Source organism: Ranitomeya variabilis, chromosome 1 (genome assembly GCF_051348905.1).
Source record: "Ranitomeya variabilis isolate aRanVar5 chromosome 1, aRanVar5.hap1, whole genome shotgun sequence".
In the NCBI taxonomy this organism is placed as follows: Eukaryota; Metazoa; Chordata; class Amphibia; order Anura; family Dendrobatidae; genus Ranitomeya; species Ranitomeya variabilis.
This window is the reverse complement of record NC_135232.1, coordinates 27428556-27444029: the sequence shown is the minus strand read 5'-3', so window position 1 is coordinate 27444029 and position 15474 is coordinate 27428556. Positions and strand designations below refer to the sequence as shown.

Below are 15474 nucleotides of genomic sequence, written 5' to 3'. Positions count from 1 at the left end.
AGGTGGCAGAGCTGGCCCGATTATTGAGGGCGAACTCCGCCAAAGGCAAAAAAGCAACCCAATCATCCTGATCCGCAGACACAAAACACCTCAAATATGTCTCCAAGGTCTGATTAGTCCGCTCGGTCTGGCCATTAGTCTGAGGATGGAAAGCAGACGAAAAAGACAAATCTATGCCCATCCTAGCACAGAATGCCCGCCAAAATCTAGACACGAATTGGGTCCCTCTGTCAGAAACGATATTCTCCGGAATACCATGCAAACGAACAACATTTTGAAAAAACAGAGGAACCAACTCGGAAGAAGAAGGCAACTTAGGCAAGGGAACCAGATGGACCATCTTAGAGAAACGGTCACACACCACCCAGATGACAGACATCTTATGAGAAACAGGCAGATCCGAAATAAAATCCATCGAGATGTGCGTCCAAGGCCTCTTCGGGATAGGCAAGGGTAACAACAATCCACTAGCCCGAGAACAACAAGGCTTGGCCCGAGCACAAACGTCACAAGACTGCACAAAGCCTCGCACATCTCGTGACAGGGAAGGCCACCAGAAGGACCTTGCCACCAAACCCCTGGTACCAAAGATTCCAGGATGACCTGTCAACGCAGAAGAATGAACCTCAGAGATGACTCTACTGGTCCAATCATCAGGAACAAACAGTCTACCAGGTGGGCAACGATCAGGTCTATCCACCTGAAACTCCTGCAAGGCCCACCGCAGGTCTGGAGAAACGGCAGACAATATCACTCCATCTTTAAGGATACCTGTGGGCTCAGAATTACCAGGGGAGTCAGGCTCAAAACTCCTAGAAAGGGCATCCGCCTTAACATTCTTAGAACCCGGTAGGTAAGACACCACAAAATTAAACCGAGAGAAAAACAACGACCAGCGCGCCTGTCTAGGATTCAGGCGCCTGGCAGACTCAAGGTAAATTAAATTTTTGTGGTCAGTCAATACCACCACCTGATGTCTGGCCCCCTCAAGCCAGTGACGCCACTCCTCAAAAGCCCACTTCATGGCCAAAAGCTCCCGATTCCCAATATCATAATTCCGCTCGGCGGGCGAAAATTTACGGGAAAAAAAAGCACAAGGTCTCATCACGGAGCAGTCGGAACTTCTCTGCGACAACACCGCCCCAGCTCCGATTTCAGAAGCGTCGACCTCAACCTGAAAAGGAAGAGCAACATCAGGCTGACGCAACACTGGGGCGGAAGAAAAGCGGCGCTTGAGCTCCCGAAAGGCCTCCACAGCATCAGGGGACCAATCAGCAACATCAGCACCCTTCTTAGTCAAATCAGTCAATGGTTTTACAACATCAGAAAAACCAGCAATAAATCGACGATAAAAGTTAGCAAAGCCCAAAAATTTCTGAAGACTCTTAAGAGAAGAGGGTTGCGTCCAATCACCAATAGCCTGAACCTTGACAGGATCCATCTCGATGGAAGAGGGGGAAAAAATGTATCCCAAGAAGGAAATCTTTTGAACCCCAAAAACACACTTAGAACCCTTCACACACAAGGAATTAGACCGCAAAACCTGAAAAACCCTCCTGACCTGCTGGACATGAGAGTCCCAGTCATCCGAAAAAATCAGAATATCATCCAGATACACAATCATAAATTTGTCCAAATAATCGCGGAAAATGTCATGCATAAAGGACTGGAAGACTGAAGGGGCATTTGAAAGACCAAAAGGCATCACCAAATACTCAAAATGGCCCTCGGGCGTATTAAATGCGGTTTTCCACTCATCCCCCTGCTTGATTCGCACCAAATTATACGCCCCACGGAGATCAATCTTAGAGAACCACTTGGCCCCCTTTATACGAGCAAACAAATCAGTAAGCAGTGGTAACGGATATTGATATTTAACCGTGATTTTATTCAAAAGTCGATAATCAATACACGGCCTCAAAGAGCCGTCTTTCTTAGCCACAAAGAAAAAACCGGCTCCTAAGGGAGATGACGAAGGACGAATATGTCCCTTTTCCAAGGACTCCTTTATATATTCTCGCATAGCCGCGTGTTCAGGCACAGACAGATTAAATAAACGACCCTTAGGATATTTACTACCCGGGATCAAGTCTATGGCACAATCGCACTCCCGGTGCGGAGGTAGTGAACCAACCTTGGGTTCTTCAAAAACGTCACGAAAGTCAGACAAGAATTCAGGAATCTCAGAGGGAATAGATGATGAAATGGAAACCAAAGGTACGTCCCCATGCATCCCCTTACATCCCCAGCTTAACACAGACATAGCTCTCCAGTCGAGGACTGGGTTATGAGATTGCAGCCATGGCAATCCCAGCACCAAAACATCATGTAGATTATACAGCACCAGAAAGCGAATAACCTCCTGGTGATCCGGATTAACACGCATAGTCACTTGTGTCCAGTATTGTGGTTTATTACTAGCCAATGGGGTGGAGTCAATCCCTTTCAGAGGTATCGGAGCCTCCAATGGCTCCAAATCATACCCACAGCGTTTGGCAAAGGACCAATCCATAAGACTCAAAGCAGCGCCAGAGTCGACATAGGCGTCCGCGGTAATAGATGACAAAGAACAAATCAGGGTCACAGATAGAATAAACTTAGACTGTAAAGTGCTAATTGAAACAGACTTGTCAGGCTTCTTAGTACGCTTAAAGCATGCTGATATAACATGAGTTGAATCACCACAATAGAAGCACAACCCATTTTTTCATCTAAAATTCTGCCGCTCGCTTCTGGACAGAATTCTATCACATTGCATATTTTCTGGCGTTTCTCAGTAGACACCGCCAAATGGTGCACAGGTTTGCGCTCCCGCAGACGCCTATCGATCTGAATAGCCATCGTCATGGACTCATTCAGACTCGCAGGCACAGGGAACCCCACCATAACATCCTTAATGGCATCAGAGAGACCTTCTCTGAAAATCGCCGCCAGGGCGCACTCATTCCACTGAGTAAGCACAGACCATTTGCGGAATTTTTGGCAGTATATTTCAGCTTCATCTTGCCCCTGAGACAAGGACATCAAGGCCTTTTCCGCCTGAAGCTCTAAATGAGGTTCCTCATAAAGCAACCCCAAGGCCAGAAAAAACGCATCCACATTGAGCAACGCAGGATCCCCTGGTGCCAATGCAAAAGCCCAGTCTTGAGGGTCGCCCCGGAGCAAGGAAATTACAATCCTGACCTGCTGTGCAGGGTCTCCGGCAGAGCGAGACTTCAGGGACAAAAACAATTTGCAATTATTTTTAAAATTTTGAAAGTGAGATCTATTCCCCGAGAAGAATTCAGGCAAAGGAATTCTAGGCTCAGACATAGGTGCATGAACAACAAAATCTTGCAAATTTTGTACCTTTGTGGCGAGATTATTCAAACCTGTAGCTACACTCTGAAGATCCATTTGAAACAGGTGAACACAGAGCCATTCAAGGATAAGAAGGAGAGAAAGAGAGGAAGGCTGCAGTATAGGCAGACTAGCAAGTGATTCAATTAACACTCAGAACTAGAGGAAAAAAAAAAAAAAAAAAAAAAAAATTGTAGCAGACTTCTTTTTTCTCTCCTTTCTCAGCCAGTAATTTAACCCTTTTTTTTGGGCCGGTCAAACTGTCATGATTCTCAATGGCGAGAGAACATAGCCCAGCATATATGAGAACTAGCTCTTGGAAGATGGAAACTATACTGACCATGAACTAAACCTGCCGCACAACTAGAAGTGGCCGGGTAGCATGCCTACGTTTTTTATCCCTAGATGCCCAGCGCCAGCCGGAGAACTACCTAATCCTAGCAGAGGAAAAGACAGTCCTGGCTCACCTCTAGAGAAATTTTCCCAAAAGGCAGACAGAGGCCCCCACATATATTGGCGGTGATTTTAGATGAAATGACAAACGTAGTATGAAAATAGGTTTAGCAAAAATCGAGGTCCGCTTACTAGATAGCAAGAAGACAGAAAGGGCACTTTCATGGTCAGCAGAAAACCCTATCAAAACACCATCCAGAAATTACTTTAAGACTCTAGCATTAACTCATAACACCAGAGTGGCAATTTCCGCTCACAAGAGCTTTCCAGACACAGTAACGAAACAGCAGCTGTGAACAGGAACAAAATGCAAAAACACACAAGGACAAAAGTCCAACTTAGCTGGGAGTTGTCTAGTAGCAGGAACATGCACAGAAAGGCTTCTGATTACATTGTTGACCGGCATGAAACTGACAGAGGAGCAAGGTTATATAGCGACTCCCACATCCTGATAGGAGCAGGTGAACAGAGGGGATGATGCACACAAGTACAATTCCACAAGTGGCCACCGGGGGAGCCCAGAATCCAATTTCACAACAGCATCCTCCTTTAAAAAAAACCTGTCTATCCTAGACCTACAATTACCTCTATGAAAGGTTAAACCACAGTGACCTGGGGTGTGCCGGATGTGGACATCCACCAGGCGAGCGTCACTAGCTATGCTATTAAGAGTATTACTATCATAAGCCAGCCGGTCAATGGAGCCTCCCCTATCACGAAGCCTTGTGACAGTGTTAAAGTCACCTCCAAAGACCACCTGCCGACTCGTAAAAAGATAGGGCTTAATCTTCAGGAAGAGACATTTACGGTCCCACTTTGACTGCGGACCATAGATGTTAATGAGCCGAAGCTCCTGTCCCCTCATGAAGACGTCTAAGACCAGGCACCTCCCCATTTCTACCTCGATAACTCTCCGGCATTCAACCGATGCAGTCTTAAAAAGGACTGCCACCCCGCTACACGGCTCGGCCGCAAGAGACCAGTACGAAGACCCGCACCTCCACTCGCTCTCCGCCTTGCGTATGGCCCCCATATCGGTAAGCCTGGTCTCCTGCAAAAACAAAATTTCAGCCTCAAATCGGGTGAGAAAATCAAAGGCCGCAAATCTAGCCGCATCAGACTTTATACTAGCAACATTAATGGTCGCTAGAGTCAACGGGGTGGGTGCCGCCATCATGAGTGATCGAGTTAGATGGCCTTTTTCTTCCCCCCACCCTTTTTCTTAGCCCGCTCATCTCCGGACGATGAAGCCCCCCCTCTTCTTTTCAGAGAGACAGAGGTATCCATCCCTCCCACCTCTTTCTCATCTCCGGACCCAGGGTCGTCCCCACCTCCCGAGGAAGACACACCCCCTGGAGAAGGGACTCCCCCGCCTCCCAAAGGCCCTCCCGATGTTGCCTCCGGAACCTCACCCCCGACTCCCGTCTCAGCAGGATCGTCAAGGGCTTGGAACCGGTTGGAGAGGGGGATCAGAGGGGAGTCGGTGGGACCTTCCTTAGGCACCTTGGTCAGGGAAGAAGATTTTCCACCTTTTTTCTTCTTTTTTTTACTTTTGGCACTCTTGGTACCCTTGTCACCCATTTCTTTTGGCTGTTCCCCTCCATCCTCATCAAAACTTTCATATTGAGAGGCATCTGAGAGATCAGCCACTTCCTCATTCTCCATCCGTCTGATCTCCTCATTCACCGCTTCCTCCCCCGGGGCCTCAGTGACATGAGCTGTCGCCTCGGAGGAGGGGGCAGCCATTACCCCAGTTTCCCGAGGCTCCTCCTGCCCCCTGCCCTCCTGACGCCTTGCCTGCCTCCGCTGGTAAGAGGGGCCCCTCGCCCTGCCATTCCTCATCGGCCCCTCAGCTCCTCCCCCGCTGCCACCTCCAACCTCTGCAGAAGTTGCACTGCCAGGAACTTCCTCACGGCTCCCCTCCGCCCGGCCGGCCATGGCATTAGAGAAGGAACGAGGGCAGCGGCTGAATGGGTGACCTAGATCACCACACAGGTGACATCGAATGACACCACAGGATGCGGCGAGGTGACCCACCTCGCCACACAAGGCACATTTCTGCACCTTGCAGCCCGCGCTGAAGTGGCGAGGATCACCGCACCTGTGGCATACCTTCGGCTGCCCCTGGTAGAAGACCAGAATCCGATCCCTTCCCAGGAAAGCCGAGGAAGGGATGTGGGTGACAGTGCCACCTGAACGCTTCAACTTTACCATGAAGGTCCAGCCACCTGACCAGATACCAAAATCGTCCCGGTTCTTCTTAGGGACCTCCACAACCTCGCCGTACCGGCTCAACCAGGTCATTATGTCAACGCCAGAAGGAGACTCATTACATGTTAAAACGGTCACTTTCTTCGGCCCACTTTGGCGAGAAATTGCTTCCACGGCGAACCTTCGCCAGCCGGGCTCCTCTTTTACCAGCTCCTAATTCGACCAAAAGAGCTCCAAGCCCTCCGGCCGAACAAAGCTGATATCAAAGGTGGAGGTCCCAAAAGGATGTATCAGAGCAAAGATGTCAATAGCCCTGAAGTCCATCTTCATGAGGAGCTTCACCACATTTGTCCTGGATGGACACGACTCATCGCCCCTCCAGCGAAGACAAACCACATTTCTACTGGAGACCCCCTGCCCGGCTGTCGGGAGGGACCACACGGTTTCCCCCCCCCCTTTTCTCTTGGAAGGCAGCTAGACCAAACTTATCTAGCCAGTAGGACAACGCCACCTCTCTTCCCTCTACATTGATCGTCCGCTCCCCTTTTTTGAGGGCCTCCAGGAAACGGCGGCAAAAAGCTTCATTCCCTGGGTCCGGAGATGAGGAAGACCCCTGTGGCACCCCACCGGCAGCAGCCGCATAACTAATGGTGGCTGCAGGTGAGGGGGACGATGGACCAGCCCCTATATGCACCATTCACACCAACCATACCTCCAGCAGAAACCGCTCCTGACCCGTCACCATTATCACAGACAATATTCACACCACTTGCACCACTTCCATTCTTATTTACATTTTTGTTTGCATTTTTTTTTCTGCTTTCTGCTGGGGTTGTTGCTATGTGCAGTGCAGCTGCCCCTTTAAGAGCGATACTGCAGAGTTTAATTACCACACCCTGCTTTTCAGCAGAGCATGTGCTGGCAGCTGCAGACTGTTGCTCCAGCCTCTCCTGCAGACCATCTCCATGCTCCTGTGTGCAGTTCACCACCGGGTCCGACCCACTGCAGGTCCCGGGCCGGGGTGGGTAGCGGGCTCCACACAGCGGGACCAGGGGGTCCCAGGAAGGGGGACAAACACCACCAACCTCTCCTCCGATGTTTTCTTCCTTTTTTTGCTTTTCTTTTTCCCCCTCCTGGTTGCCTCGTCCCCGCAGACCTCATCCCCAAACTTCAGGTGGGCATAATTTACTGGGGACTCTAGCTGACGGATCTGCTGCAAGACGAGGCAACCCCCACTACTGCTGTTATCGCTGCTATCATCCGCATCACCCCCATCATCCTCTGAAATACTATTGTCTGATGGGAGTGGGACCTGCACTGGATCTATCCCGCTGTGTGTGGCCTGGAGATCACTTACCAAGCCCCCAGGTGGGTACGGTGCCTCCTCCATCTCCTCATGGTCCGCCTCCTCCACCTGGGTCGGACGCCGAGACCCCTCTGGCTCCTTTGCAGCAGCCATGTTGTGGAATCGGTCCTCATTTTCTAGCTTTTCCCGGAAGGGCCCGCTGTTGTCCAATATTGCCGCTCTCCGGGCTTCCATGCCCTCAATGCAGATCCCCAGTGTCACGGATTCCTTCTCCGTGGTGTCACTTCTTCGTCACGTGCCTGCTCTCACACGTGACTTGGGGTTGTGCCTGCAAGGGTTAATCTATCTCCCCACTCTCAGTCCAGCATTCAACCTCTGTCCCATGCTGTAATGGGAGCATAAATCACACACCGACCCAGGCCACACTACCGCTCATACGCGCTGCCACCACTCATCGAATACACGGGCGATGAGTCCCGGACTAATAATAATACTAATAAAAATATGTCTATCACTCAGAAGGCTCACACACCTTTAGGCTATGGATTCTTTAGAACATTCAACTTGTTAAAGTTTTATACTTTAATAACAAAAGGGTCAGTGCTTACAATAAGAAAAGGTATAAAAATATGATAATAAAAAGACATACAACTTATGCAAAACAGTATCAAAATAAACAGGAGAAACTTACAGAAGTTATCTAACTGGTAGTTGCTTCTGCTCCCTGAGGGTAGGACGAATGTAGATTGGATCACATCAGCTTCTTAGGCTGCCCCCAACATGTGAACACAATTCTCTGTCTGCAGCCTAAATTTATAACTTTGGTCTGAGGTCAGGTTTCTAGACCGGCCCCTCAGGCCAATATCATAACTGCTGCCTGTTTGATTGGGCCACGGCCGCGCCCCCAATGAATATATTATTCTCTCTTGTGGAGAGGTTCTCAGGGATAGATTCCCTCAGGCCACAATTAGGGTCTCCCCTCCAAGACCTAGAAGGTGCCAAATGTTGCTTTTCTTCTCGGCCCTAGCTAGACCTCCTGGTGAGATAGGGAGACACAATGTCTACTAATCCCAAGGAAGTACCTGTTAACACCTAGGTGCGACTTGCCTTCAGGACAGATGTTACATTATCACTAGACACACATATAACCCTACACATATGTCACTACACACATATAGATATATATATATACACACATATTTCACCACACCCAGGCTGGATATCCTGGCTGTTAGGGCAGACTTCTCTGTGCGGGAGGCTCTGTTTGCAGCTTGCCTCACCTCCTTCAGCTCCTCCCGGAGTCTCCTGATGGTCTTCCCAGCCTCCTCAAACTTACTGAGGTACGCATGGACGCGGGAGCCATAGCTGGTAACCGGCTCCCGTGCGGCCCTAGTGCCCCAATCCTTCGGCACCGCCGCCGCTGAACCTCAGCGAGTACTCGGCTCATCTCCGGGAGGAGACACTGCAGTGGCCCTCGCCTCAGCCTTAGGGGCTTTGCAGCCCTCCTGGGTCTTCCTAGGCTCCTCCATGTTTTGGGCCTTGCCAGATCTGGTGACCCTCTTTGTCGGTAGCAATGAGCTCCCACCCCTCACCGGCTTAGACCGAGGGGTGGGAGAAGGGGACTCAGCCCCACAGTCCATCCACTACACCCCTCTCTTTCCTGCATCAGAGAGGGGGGGAATTCCTGGGTGAAAAAAACTGGTGACTCTCCTGGAGCAAACAGAACAGCACCTTCCTCCACAGGCTCCTAGTGGTGACTGTATAAATCTGTATGTAGTGATCTCCCTCTAGTGGTGGATGTATAAATCTGTATGTAGTGAGCTCCTCCTAGTGGTGGCTGTATAAATCTGTATGTAATGAGCTCCTCCTAGTGGTGACTGTATATATCTCTATGTAGTGAGCTCCTCCTAGTAGTGACTGTATAAATCTGTATGTAGTGAGCTCCTCCTAGTAGTGACTGTATAAATCTGTATGTAGTGAGCTCCCTCTAGTGGTGGCTGTATAAATCTGTATGTAGTGAGCTCCCTCTAGTGGTGACTGTATAAATCTGTATGTAGTGATCTCCCCTAGTGGTGGCTGTATAATCTGTATGTAGTGAGCTCCTCCTAGTGGTGACTGTATAAATCTGTATGTAGTGAGCTCCCTCTAGTGGTGGCTGTATAAATCTGTATGTAGTGATCTCCCCTAGTGGTGGCTGGATAAATCTGTATGTAGTGAGCTCCCCCTAGTGGTGGCTGGATAAATCTGTATGTAGTGAGCTCCCTCTAGTGGTGACTGTATAAATCTGTATGTAGCTGCGCTCCCTCTAATGGTTGCTACTCCACCATTTGTATGATTTTTTTATGGCACTAGTACAATTTCCAGCAATCAGCATCGTGTTTTGCCAGATATTTAGCGCAGTGGTTGTACATGAAGGCCGAAGTCAATTCTAATTGTCCACATATATAAGCTCCTCAGCTTCTTTATACTCTGTGCTCTCTACAGATCATTAGAGTAATTTTTCATCTTTGTCTCTTCCATTGCAGGGAGCGATGAGCTGGGATCTGGAGGATACATTGACGGATACGTTACAGAGCCCAGGATCATTGATGATGATGGATACAACATTGATGACTCCGATTACGATATTTATATTGATGATGTAAGTTTATGGCAAATTATTCGTTTGCTTTGTTTTATTATTATGTGACCGGTTGAGAATTGAAAGGGGTTTTCTGGGATCCAAAACCATTATCTAAGGAATCCTCTGTTGATCCCCATCTTTAACTTTCTACTATGTAAACACTTTTAAAGGGAATGTCGACCTAACAGCAAGGTCTCCGGCAGCACTATAGGTCCAGTGATGGAGCCACTAGTAAAGCCACTGCTACTAGTAAAGCCACTACAACTGGTAAAGCCACTGCTATTACTAAAACCACTGCTACTAGTAAAGTCACCACCATTAGTAAAGCCACCGCTACTAGTAAAGCCACCGCTACTAGTAAAGCCACCGTTACTACTAAAACCACTGCTACTAGTAAAGCCACCTCCACTACTAAAACCACCACAACTAGTAAAGCCACCGCTACTAGTAAAGCCACCGCTACTACTAAAACCACTGCTGCTAGTAAATCCACATCCACTAGTAAAGCCACCACAACTAGTAAAGCCACCGCTACTAGTAAAGCCACCGCTACTACTAAAACCACTGCTACTAGTAAAGCCACCTCCACTACTAAAACCACTGCTACTAGTAAATCCACATCCACTAGTAAAGCCACCACAACTAGTAAAGCCACTGCTACTAGTAAAGCCACCTCCACTAGTAAAACCACTACTACTAAAACCACTGCTACTAGTAAATCCACATCCAATAGTAAAGCCACTGCTACTAATAAAGCCACCGCTACTAGTAAAGTCGCCACAACTAATAAAGCGACTAAAGCAAGTAAAACCACCTCCACTAGTAAAGTACCACAACTAGTAAAGCTACATCTACTAGTAAAGCCACCGCTACTCGTAAAGCCACCACCACTAGTAAAGCCACATCCACTAGTAAAGCCACCGCTACTAGTAAAGCCACCACCACTAGTAAAGCCACATCCACTAGTAAAGCCACCGCTACTAGTAAAGCCACCACCTCTAGTAAAGCCACCACCTCTAGTAAAGCCAGCACCACTAGTAAAGCCACCACCTCTAGTAAGGCCACCACCTCTAGTAAGGCCACCACCTCTAGTAAGGCCACCACCTCTAATAAGGCCACCACCTCTAGTAAGGCCACCACCTCTAGTAAAGCCACCACCTCTAATAAGGCCACCACCTCTAGTAGAGCCACCACCTCTAATAAGGCCACCACCTCTAGTAGAGCCACCGCTACTAGTAAAGCCACCGCCACCAGTAAAGTCACCACGACTGGCAGAGAAGGCTCAGCCAGCTGGAGTTTGATTTGCCCAGGTCCTTGTTCTCCGGTAGGATAAGTCACCCCTAGAGGTGTCTAGCAGCCGCTTACTCCTCTCTCCTAGTTGAGGACACATGAATGCTCAGATGCTTTTGTTTGGAGGATTCGCTGTTGGCCAAACAAGCTTCTGAACTGTAAATGACAAATAAGCTCTCCACCGGAAGGAAGAAGCCTTCTCATATCATCCTAACCCCGAAACAGCCACCTGCTCATGGACGCCTCTTCCTTCTGGCCAGAATGATAGTTATTTCATTGAATCATTGCCTGAGAAGAAGCCTCCATATACTTCAGGATCTGTTTAGTGAGAAGACTGGATGCTCGATGACGGGGCTTCAGTCCTCCCTGAGTGGTCTGTGACCCGTGACTTGCCCCTACCTCCAGTTATGGGGACTTTGCTTTTTCTATTTAGCGATCTCTTAGGTTCTTTGTTAATGTCTCCATAGGTCAAACCGCTCTCACGCATCCGAGGAGGAAACAAGAAGTTTATGCTAGAAACTAAGATGACCCCAGGGACCTACACAAAGATAGTCCCTTTGAAAACGACCACAACCGCTGTCCCCGTAACATCGGCATCTGTGACAAAACCATCAAGTCCTCCAGCTACGACCACTACTACTAAAGCCACCACCACTAGTAAAGCCACCACCACTAGTAAAGCCACCACCATTCGACCACCTAGGAAAAAAGTCATGGTTTCTCCTCCTCGGCTCTTTGACCTGACCTGTGAGGAGACCGTCTGTCCAGCCGACAGCTTCTGTCTTAATGATTATGACCGCGGGGGCTCACAATGCCACTGTAACCTCGGGAAAGGAGGAGACACGTGTGCACATGGTAGGTTCCTAACTTTACTGATCCTTTCCTCTGCTTTATCTGAACTTCTTCTCTCGTTATGTATGAAGCTTCTTCTTTCCTGTAATCAGAGAGCAATGCATTATGGGATCTATTATGTGGTCACAGTATGGTGGTATTTTTTCAAGAACTGTATGGCGGTATGTACACTGTCACTTTAAAAATTTTTATTTTTGCACTGTATTTCGGTATTTCAAATATGTGTCTGGTATTGCCGCTTGGCCCCATTTAATCACATGCGGTTAGATTGACCTGCCGTGCGCTCCTCGTTTAATCAATGTGGGTATAGCGGTGGGTATCCTCTCTCCCACCGCCCAGGGGCGCGTTGTATGTATGATGCGCGCATATGACCTTCCCCGGAGGCATCGGCTGCATTTCCTAGTCAATAATGAAATAATGATGAAACGTATTGTGCTTATATAATGGAGAGTAACTGTGCCGCCATAAAGTGCTGACAATGTAACATCAGTCTCATAACCTTTTCTGCCTCCTGAAAGGCAAATTGAATCAGTGGTCAATCACCAGTCAGGAGGGAAAGTTGCATTTGTGAAGGTTGTAACTTATGGTTTTCTTTTTAACATGTAAATAATACACCTATATCATACACATAAATAAAACCGCTCTCCCATACACAATAATTGTACTGCCTGACAGTAAAAAATAACTGATATTTCTATACCGTACACAGAAAAAACACTGCTGCACCAAACACTTAACTAGTGCTGCCATACCATACACCTAAATAGTACTGCTATACGATACAATAATTGCTTTTTTACTGTGTGCAGAAATTACATTGTCACACCAAGTACAACTATGTCACAGACAATAATTTTTCTTGTATATCGTACGCATAATTAATACTGTTGATCTGTACACAGGAAAAATACTGATATATCGTACACTTAAATAGTACTGCTATGCCATACACAATGTTAGCACAACTAAACTGCACGCATAATTGTCACTACACAGAAATAACACTGCTGTAACTTACATTTGAATTGTACCCCTATCCCATACACAATAATTATTGTACTGCTGTGCAATACACACAATTGGTACTGCTATACTGTGTCCAGAAAAAATACAGCTGTGCCAATCACTTAAATATTACTTATATACCATTTATAATAGTTGCCCTACTATGCTATGTTATAGACGATAATTGTACTTCAATGTAGTACAGATAATTTATACTGGTATACTGTACACAGAAAAAACACTGCTATACCAAACACTGAAATAGTGCACATTATTAGTACCGCTAAACTGTTCACATTATTGGCACTTGTACACTATACACAGATGAAACACTGCTGTAACTTACAATAAAATAGAGCCGCTATCTCATACACAATAATTGTGCTGCTATGTAATGCATACAGTTAGTACTGCTATACTGCAGACCGAAATAACACTGCTATACTAAACACTTAAATAGTACTGCTATGCCATACATATTACTGGTAATGGAGAAATAGAATTAATATGCCATACTCAATATTTGTAGCACTAAACCGTATTCATAATTGGCACAGCTATACTGTGCACATAAATAGTGCCGCTTAGACATGTACATAAATGTGCGCACACAATAACACACATAGATCACGTTCATACATACTGCTGCCACTAGAGGGAGCTTGGGATAAACAGTATATGGTGCGCTCTTCAGCTCCCCCTAGTGGTGGCTGCAGGTAGCCAGAATATTATCTTTTATGTCCATAGAGGGTATTTAATTCTGGGTCTAATATAAATATTGTACACCAGGAATCGGAGCAACAATTTTAACCTGTTTAGAGATATTAAGTTTAGTTTATGACCAGAAGGGAAAAAAATGCAAATTTAACACAAGATATTTTTTTTCCAGATATTAACGTCCAGTACCCCCAGTTTTACGGTCACTCCTATATGACATTTGAGCCACTGAAAAACTCATATCACACCTTCCTGATCACTGTGGAATTTAAGGTAAGCCCGGACAGGTGTCACTCAGTGCAAGACCCCTGGGGCGATTAGTATTGAACCAATGTGCACAGTATATATATATATATATAATTACTGTATATAGCTAGGACGTACATCACTTAACTTACGTCCCTGCATGTCACTTATAGAATATTTCTCTATATTTATATGCATATATTGCCGTTGTTTTTGCAATTTGCATTATACTCCGGAGCTGCATTCACAATTCAGCTAATAAATGGAAACCATCAGCCGGAGTTGTACCGCAGTACGGCTGCTCTAATGCTCCGTCTTCAGTGATTGCCTTTGCGGGCAGAACCTCATGTGTCCATGTTGATCCTCAGGCTGATGGTGACGATGGCTTGCTTCTCTACTGTGGAGAAAACGAGTACGGCCGGGGAGATTTTATGTCATTGGCCATCATTCGCAGGACGGTTCAGCTCCGGTAAGTCACCGAAATACGACACTTTGCAGCTGATTAAAGATGGTTTTAGAAAGGAAAAGTGCGTTAATTTTACTAATCCAATTCAGGTTAAAAGTTCTAAGCTGAAATCTTAAAATACTGCATCTTCATATCAGTTGGAGCTTCATTTTCCTGATACAATCTCCTATCCACAGAGATTGACGTAGTAAAATTGTAGTTACCTGTACAATCACTAGAGGGAGCTCACTGCGTACTGTGCTATTAATGAGTTCAAAGTAAAAACTTTAAGTGAGCTCCCCCTAGTGGTGGTTGTATGCAGAATCTTATCATGTATCTCTGTATACAGGGAGCTCCCCCTAGTGGTGACTGCAGACCGGATCTTATCATGTATCTCTGTATACAGGGAGCTCCCCCTAGTGGTGGCTGCAGACAGGATCTTATCATGTATCTCTGTATACAGGGAGCTCCCCCTAGTGGTGACTGCAGACAGGATCTTATCATGTATCTCTGTATACAGGGAGCTGCCCCTAGTGGTGACTGCAGACAGGATCTTATCATGTATCTCTGTATACAGGGAGCTCCCCCTAGTGGTGACTGCAGACAGGATCTTATCATGTATCTCTGTATACAGGGAGCTCCCCCTAGTGGTGACTGCAGACAGGATCTTATCATGTATCTCTATACACAGGGAGCTCCCCCTAGTGGTGTCTGCAGACAGGATCTTATCATGTATCTCTGTATATAGGAAGCTCCCCCTAGTGGTGGCTGCAGACAGGATCTTATCATGTATCTCTGTATACAGGGAGCTCCCCCTAGTGGTGGCTGCAGACAGGATCTTATCATGTATCTCTGTATACAGGGAGCTCCCCCTAGTGGTGACTGCAGACAGGATCTTATCCTGTATCTCTGTATACAGGGAGCTCCCCCTAGTGGTGGCTGCAGACAGGATCTTATCATGTATCTCTGTATACAGGGAGCTCCCCC

General features: G+C 47.1%; 1 protein-coding gene across 1 annotated transcript in view; it reads left to right on the top strand.

Moving 5' to 3' along the window:
* Positions 1 to 15474, top strand: part of EGFLAM (EGF like, fibronectin type III and laminin G domains) — a 115428-nt gene that overhangs the window by 75909 nt on the left and 24045 nt on the right. Inside the window, exons 8-11 of the mRNA XM_077281526.1 lie at positions 9835 to 9950; positions 11690 to 12077; positions 13969 to 14069; positions 14411 to 14511. Of these exons, the coding sequence (XP_077137641.1) occupies positions 9835 to 9950; positions 11690 to 12077; positions 13969 to 14069; positions 14411 to 14511 (706 nt within the window). The remainder of the gene's footprint in view (positions 1 to 9834; positions 9951 to 11689; positions 12078 to 13968; positions 14070 to 14410; positions 14512 to 15474) is intronic.